At 48.7% G+C, this 8,135-nt stretch overlaps 1 protein-coding gene across 1 annotated transcript in view; it reads right to left on the reverse strand.

Moving 5' to 3' along the window:
- XRN2 (5'-3' exoribonuclease 2) overlaps nucleotides 1-8,135 on the reverse strand; it is a 31,142-nt gene that overhangs the window by 5,384 nt on the left and 17,623 nt on the right. The window contains exons 22-28 of the mRNA XM_010135201.1: nucleotides 6,313-6,396; nucleotides 5,478-5,575; nucleotides 5,309-5,388; nucleotides 3,480-3,536; nucleotides 1,356-1,424; nucleotides 1,137-1,271; nucleotides 356-483 (exon numbers count right to left, since the gene is read on the reverse strand). Of these exons, the coding sequence (XP_010133503.1) occupies nucleotides 356-483; nucleotides 1,137-1,271; nucleotides 1,356-1,424; nucleotides 3,480-3,536; nucleotides 5,309-5,388; nucleotides 5,478-5,575; nucleotides 6,313-6,396 (651 nt within the window). The remainder of the gene's footprint in view (nucleotides 1-355; nucleotides 484-1,136; nucleotides 1,272-1,355; nucleotides 1,425-3,479; nucleotides 3,537-5,308; nucleotides 5,389-5,477; nucleotides 5,576-6,312; nucleotides 6,397-8,135) is intronic.

Below are 8,135 nucleotides of genomic sequence, written 5' to 3' on the forward strand. Positions count from 1 at the left end.
CAAATCAAAGCCGCGGGGCTTCGCCTAAGCCTGCCGATGCTGGTGATTTTGCGGTGCAGCCACACAATCCGCTCCGGGTAGCAGACACTGGGAACCCCTAGCAGTCAAAGTGCCATGTTTCCTCGTGCTTCTGAATACTGGACGCAGTATCCGAAACAGGATCCCCCTCCCCAGTCTTAAATCACAGTTTAAGACATTTCAATAGAGCCATTCCGTAACGGAGGAGCAAGCGAGAGGAGCAACACGAGGTTAATGAGTACGGGTGCCTGAATCCTCCTCTTACGTAGCACAGCAAACCAAAATGGAACCGTAGCACTGTTCAAACGCGGACAGGTAGGGAGCAGAACCCACTTACTTGAGAGCAGTTTCGGAATCTGCTGCTGCCCACCCAGAAGCGGCCTGGCATAGGGGCTCCCGTAGGTTCCCAGCGGCACCGCGTTGGCGTACATCCCCGGCATCCCTCTCTCCCTTGGCATCGTGTGGCTGTCCCGGGCGAGAGGCGGAAAGGAAACAAAACAGGATGTTTTTTACGAACGGCATGTCACAGCCCAGCTGCCCCAGCTCTCTCCAGCATGTCGGTGGAGATGTGCAGAAGCGTGACACAGTCACTCGCTGACATTGGTGTGTCGCTATTTGCCAGGCCTTTGCCTGGCAAAACTGACTGTGGCAATGCCTTGAACAGCGACGATCGGACCGAGAGTATGGTGTAACACCCGCTTCCAGCAAGAGGGTTCCAAACCCATTTTTAAAAGCAGAAAAGACATTCCTGTCTTCATAATAGTCCTACTTATCACTTGTGTGCAATACCCTCATTGTACCTTCTGTACTTCAAGCTAGCATCCAAGCGAGTTGGAAGAACCCAGAGGGAAAGTTAGAAACATTTAGCAGAAAAACCCCTAAACTCCAAAATCAAGCAGTCAAGGTACTATGGCAAAGTCACTGGGATACACCGTTTTCATCGGCACTAAATAGAGGTATCACAGGCCAGAGCTGCCAACACGGAACACCAGCACCTCACCTCCGACAGTCCATCCCCACCACCCCCTCTGTTTGTTTCTGTTTGTTTGTATTAAAAAAGCAACAAAGGAGCACAGTCATCTCAGCAGGGCAGTCGGTTACAGAGCCGCTGGCCTTACCCCAATGTCCTGAAGGCCGACTGGTCCAAATGGACCGGTTTTCTGTCTCGGTTAAAACCCAGCTGCGGTCTCCAGGGCCTGCCATCGTTGTTGGTTTTTTCCCAGTCTCCTGGCTTCAGAACCGGAGCAGGTTTCCTTAACATTAAAAATAGTTCCATAAATACTTATCAGTGCAAATACTCAGATTAATGAAAGAAAATGGAATTATTTGATACTTACTTCGCACCAGGTAACACTACAGCCTTGAAAACAAAGTCTTCATCAAACTGTGGATCTTTGAAAGAGATGCTAGGAGAAAGTAGTTGAGGATTAGGTTTACCCGATAATTAAGTAAGTCAAGCAAGATTAAAAAGCAATTGCTGCTTTACTAGCAGTGACGTACCCAACAGGCAGGACGCGATTCGAGAACCCACGGCAAGCAGCCAAGTGCATTTCTTGCACACGTATATACTGACTGGACTCGAGTGGCTCAGTCATTCTCCCCAGGGTAACCCTTTTCCTCTCCTGTATCACCAGCCAGTCCTAGAGAAAGTTTAACCTCTAGAAAACGGTCACTCCTAAGCCTGGCGGTGGAAGTGTCTTCTGCAGAGCACAAACCCTCTAGCCAAAGCGCTGGTTGTGCCCGGCGAAGCCCAAGGGCTGCCGCAGCACAGGCAGGAAGGGTTCAGCTCGCCACGCAGCCCAGCCAAACGCACGCAGAACTCAGAGAGGGCTCTCCTGGGCCAGGGAGTTCTCGTCCCGAGAGGCGGCTCTGCAGTCACATGCGGTTCCTGGGGAGGGCTCTGCGCCTCCTTTCCGTGGCGCCTCCAGACCCTGCGTTTTGAGCTCTCTGACTCTTTTGTTTGTCTGACACTGGAGCAAAAGGCAGCTGAAAGTTCATTTCTGCTGGTACAAGGCATTATAGAGCAGTTAGGGTTTGCTCTAGGAAAATTTATGGGCACTCCTGGCAATTCCAGTCCCCTGGTGTATCTGAGACTCAGGTAGGTCCCAGCAGGGACATGGCTAAAGTAAAGGGCACCAACCTGTTTCCTGTTCTCTCACCTCCTACAAGTTGATAGAGGAGAATGCTTGGGATACCAAGAAAGATAAAAGCAAACAGCTCAGCGGAATAATCTTGCTCTTCCAGAGAGGAGCACAAAGAATAAATGAGACTTGAAGGAAGGAGAATAATGGTCCCTCAAAAACTCAGCTGGAGTCACAGGAACTGAAGAGCAGAATCATGACTGCTCATACCATCTCCGAAGACAGGAAGAGAAATCCTTGCCATAGTGAGAGGGACAGGAGCATTAAACAACTCCTGCCTCCTGACAGGGGCAGATGGAAAGCCAAAACCCACCTTGAACTCATCACTCAAAGTAACTAAATCCCCATTTCAGAACATCCTTTCTGCAATAGCCTGACAAGCCACAACCGGGCATTTCTCACTGCCTGTAGATAGTCCTTCTAGTTGAACCAAGTTACACCTCTGCACAGGGGGGGAAAAAAAAAAAAAATCATACAGACAGATCACAGTGATTTTCAGTGTCTTATCTGGCTCCAGAAGGGAAAGGTTATAGGCTCCAGCATCGCACACCTATTATACCGTGCCACATTGAGTGAGAATGACATATGACTTGCTGGATCTACAGGAATCTGCTGTCAAGTGCAAGAGTAATCAGAACCTTCCGTGACCACAAGATTTACTCTTGGAAGCCCTGCTTTGTTCTTATTCATTGTGAAGTTTCTTGTTATTCTTACAAACATCACACCCAGGTGAGGTTAGTATTGCTCCTTCACTTCTGAAAGGCACAAAGTTTATATTCTCAGGCATCCTCTGGGAATCGCTGGGCATAAAAATGGACAGAAGTCCAAGAGGCAAAAATCAAGAGCTGGAGGGCTTTCTACCAACAGCCAGTGCTTTCTCGGAGCCTTGCTCTTGTAAACCTGTGGCTTTCTTTAATCTACAAAGCTTGATACGGACTATCGGGTTCTGCAGATGTTGCTCTTTGCTTACCAAAGACCCACAAGTCCCAAGAGAGATCAAGAGGAAAAGTAACGGCAGAGAAGTTCCATCCTTCTGAGGGGACGGAACACACCGGTGTGATGCGCTGAGGAACGATGATTTTGGTCATCCACGCCTGCAGGGTACAGCTCCACCCCGCACACTCTGCTTATCCACCCTGACCCAGCCCGCTGTGGCAGAACGTCCTATCTGGGACTCCGTTCTCACAGAAAACCAGAAGCCTTTCAGGCAAAAGCTTCCGTTTTATTAAGATGTGGATCCTGTTGCAAATTCCACAATGTCAAACCCCAGAAGAGAACGAGTTTTCACTGCCGCTGCATTAAGCCCCAGAGTTTCCTCACCTGACTGCAGAATTCTGTGTCAGGTCACGCAGCATTGGAACAGGAGACTCCACTGTCCTGGTAAAGAGAAAAACCTCTGTCAAAACACCAGCTAACGAACACGCTTCTCACCACGTGCTCTGCTCGCGCCGCTGCCGCTGCTCCCGCTCCTCTGTCAGTTATGCCAGCCGCACACAAAAGGGATTTCAGAAGGAACTTGCCTTTCCCTTGCAAACACCTCCACAAGCAACGGCATTCCCACGTCCTCGTTCAACACTGTTACTTTGCAGCTGCTCTGTGTGGATTCTCTAGTGTCTAACAGCTGGTTCACTCACCTCCCACTACCCATGGCCTGTTTACGCTCCCAGCACTATCCTGAGCCTGGGAAACCTCTCAGGAAACAAGCCTGCAGGTTCCAAGAGGGCAGGAGAACACCAGAGACACAGCCACACATGCAGACACAAACCTGCCTCACTAGGAAGAAAAAGGCTTTGAAGTAAAAAAAAAAGTAATAATAATAGAAGTTTTTAGCAGGTGTTTTCCAGAGGCCTTCAAAAGTCTCCTTTCTAAGGGAGATGTAACAGGCTGACATGCACTGGCACCTTAACCCTTTCCTGCTTTCCTCCAGAAAACTCTGCCCCTCCAAGCAAACATCACGCTCGAGAAAACGACTCTTGTTAGTGCAAGACCAGATTTCTTTGTTCACCCTGCTGCGTGCGACCGTCGCAGACCCACGGCACGCACAGAGGGCGCGGACCGTACGCTTTCAGCCACATCTTTTAGCAAAGACAGACTTGTTTTGCAGTGGCAATCTAAACACTGCTCATCTTCTCAGGATCCCAGCAAACGACTTCTCCAGGTAAAAACATTCCCATTTCTCACGCCCCATCTCGGGAAGGCAGCACTGGCAGAGTTTCCTTTTTCCTGCATCGCTCTTCCCTCCCAGAGCAGCCCTGACTTGCTCGTACCCTTCAGAGGCCATGACAAGAATCGAGAGATGTCTATTAGCGAGTGTGACCTGGATACATTATTTGCCCCAGGAAACCGGAGCGTCTGTGCATGTACTGCAAATGCGTTCCCCAACACCTGCCTACGCCCCTCGGCAGAGTGACAGAAATGGATGCACGTCCTGCAACGCGGAGATCACACCAGTAATTGCCCAAACTAAACTCATTATCCAGAAAACAACCATACCAGCATTTTTTGTGCGTGTAGCTGGTAACAGCCCTGAAGGTAGTGCTACAGCCTAGATGGAAAAGGGCAAAATATACCTAATACACCTCTATCTGGACTGTGCCTTAATGCCGTTAAGATTAGCATATCAAAAGAGAGTTGCTGGGGTTTTATCTGAACAGCATGCACTACTGGAAGTTCCACCAGACCCTGTTAAATTAACTTTCACACGAAAGCAAAGAGTCCAAACCAACACGACCTTCCTGAGTAAGGCCACTGGTCATTACTGCTGATATTACACAGGCCCTGCTTACCTGTTAGAGTTCAAACATTCCTAAACACATACAAATCAGTCACTAATCAGCAGTTAAACACACCCATTAGAGCGCTGTAAAGATTTCTGCTGCTGCTTTAAAAACCCAGTTCTGAAATAAATAAAACCCAATAGGATTGTGGAATGGAAGTTTTGCTCGCTCGGTTTTTCACCTGAGCTGGAGATACACCAGCCCTACTATGAAACCTTGGGGAAAGCGCCTTTAGCCTCCAAACGAAAGGTGTTGTCTTGTCAGGAGTGTTAGGATTCTCGTGGTGGGAACATAAAAAGGTGGTTTTATTTAAATGAGAATAACTGAAGTGTCCTCTAGCATCACACAACATGTACCAAGAGCCATACTCACTGGTCGGGAAGCACGGCGTGGTCGTTCAGTGTGAGCTTTCCCTGGATGCCGTAGCACAGCTCTGGAGGCATATCCACCGGCTGTGGAAAAACGATTCTTCAGCTGAAGCACTTCTTCAGACCTCCACCCTCACCGTTCACCCAGCCCCTTCAGCAGAGGAACAACCTACCTCTGTATTTTTGGTCTTGTACTGTTCTACGATGAAGTCACAGAGTGGGTGATGCTTCCCAACAAACAGAACATCACCACCAAGGCTGTTTCTTCTGCCTAGAGAAGACAGAGAGAGCAGGATAAGGGTTCAGCACAGAGCGAGAAGGGAGGGACACAGCAGACCAGCACACGGCCGTGCTGACATCTCCACCAAAGGAAAGCTTCACTGTGATTTAAGAGAAAGCTGTGAGCATTCCTGGAGAGAGTCTGCCCAGATCAGGATGTCTCCAGTCACAAGGGCAGCTGGCAGGCAGGAGAACAACGGGAATCTTGTGCTCAGCAGGAGGGATGCAGAATGTAGAACAGAGTAACGCTGACGATACACACAGGCTGGGTAAAAAGACACCCCAACCAAAACTACAAGAACCAGCTGTTATTTCTGTACAACGGTGGAAGTAACAGACCCATGGGAGCCGAATACGAAGCTTCAACTAACTGGGCACAGGCAGCGTACTGGTCAGAACAGCCAATACACCCTGGAAACAGAGTTTATCCTTTTGATGGCAACACACTTATCTAACAGCTGCTTTGACAGTGTGTACTGGGAGAAGCTCTTTGAACCATCAAGCTGCCATCTAATCTTCAGGTTAAGTCTTATGCAGGTCTACTTGAGTTACAGAGTGAAAGCTACAAAACCAAACCCAATGAGGATCTTTTTAATTACCAGCACCACCCGCGAAGGAGAGGCTACCGCCTGCCCTGATCCCATCCAACCAAACAGCTATCACACCTCGCTCAGTTCAGGTGAAACACAGTGGTAGTAACCAGTTGTAGCAGAATACCACAATTCTTACTTTCTTCAGGAGTGAGGTCGGGGTAGACTTCTTCCAGGGCAGCTCTAAGGCGTCGCTCATCAACGAACGGCAGTAACGCAACACCTAGTGAAACAAAACTTCTATTTTTTCATGCTTGTTGAAAGGAAAAGAATCAAAAGGCACTAGTGTGGAAAGCTCCGACAGATCCTTTACCCAAGAACAACTGATGCATCATGACCGAGAAGAAAACTCTACATTTTCCCAGCAGAGAAAAACAGCCCAGCGGTAGTGCTGGTTGCAAAGGGCAACCTGGAGCCACCTCCGGGTACTGCTCCACCCTCCTCCCGCCCAGTCCTGGGCAGGCACTGGGAAGCAGTAACCTCTACCCACACCGCCCTCGCCTCGGAACAAGATGGGCTCAGCGAGACAGCATCACGTGTCTCGTTTGCTACAGATACTCCCCTGACAGAGCTCAAAGCTACTTTATTCCAGTTAATTTATTAAGAGACAACAACACGAACAATGGAAGAAATCCAGTTCAGCGAGGAGACGATACGGACATTATCCACCAGGGGCTATTCACACCAGCTATTAATTTCACTCCAAGGTAACGTGGAGGCTCCTCTCAGGATCCAAATTGGTCAGTGAGCAGCATGTGCCAGAGCCCCCTCAATCACACCCAAGAGCCTGCCCTGGTACACTCCAGGTCCTGTTCGCTTCCGTTACAAAATCCAAAAAGCACAAGGAAATTTACTATGAGAATTCTTCAAAGATTTACTTCTGTCACCCTTATTATTGGTTGGAATCTGGAGTGATCATTTTATTTCCCTTGCCACGGACACTAGAGCTTTTCCTGACCAAGGTGACAGCAAAGCCCTTCTATAAACTGATAGTCCTAGTTCCACGTTTATGCCTGTACCAGTTCTACCGGTGGGCAGATCGCAGACACAACTGTCATCACTCTCAGGTACGACATTCACAGAGACTTTGGGCTTCCACGGACTTTCGTTCTCGATCTAAAACTCATCTGCCTGAATCACTTTTGTGTTCAGAAGTTAGACCTTTACGTGGCTTTGTTAAAACAAATACTATTGTCCTGCAGCTGAAGGGAACAGCTACAACTTCACCTGGAGTGTAATTACTCCGGGAGTTCACACCCTCTCTCCTAACAAACCCTGAATTACATGTCAAATGTGCCAGAATCACCATTTCACTTGGCCTGCAGTAAAATAACGAGGAGCAGAGCTGTACAGCTGCTGCTGCCAACCTCAACAAACACGAAAGCTGCAGAGACCCTGCTTATGAGGTCTGTGGAAGATCTTCGGGCAGACCAACACTGGGGAAGAGCTGGTAACACAGGAGATTGCAGAAAGGACCAATTCTGAGCTTTCAGAGGTATGCTCACCTCTCTAAAAGGAAGGCCTTCATTAAGAGGATAGGGTGTACGAGATGGTTTTGAACCGAGATAGTCTGTACAGCCAGCCTGGAAAATAATTCTTGTTCCACAAGCGCCTCTTACGCATGAGAATTCCAGAGGTCAATCCAAGACCAAGAGCTTATAACTCCGTCAAGCACTAAATGAATCTAAAGTAACCGTACAGGCTGCTGAAAGCACATGGGAGCTACAGAAAACACTGCTGCTTTAGACTGTAGGTGGGATAACCAGACAGGGACCAAGGAGAGTTCACAGAGTCACAACAGGGGCAAGAGAAGGCTTCAAGCTACCAAGGGAAAACCTGGTGTGTGACACGTCTCCTAACAGCCTCTGTGTTTTCAAACACTGAGTAGGACACCCTCAGCAAGTCTAAGGAGCTATTTCAAAACACAGGTGGGCTGCCTGGGGGACAACAATGTCAGCAGAA

This window comes from Buceros rhinoceros, unplaced genomic scaffold (assembly GCF_000710305.1).
Source record: "Buceros rhinoceros silvestris isolate BGI_N320 unplaced genomic scaffold, ASM71030v1 scaffold28554, whole genome shotgun sequence".
Taxonomy (NCBI): Eukaryota; Metazoa; Chordata; class Aves; order Bucerotiformes; family Bucerotidae; genus Buceros; species Buceros rhinoceros.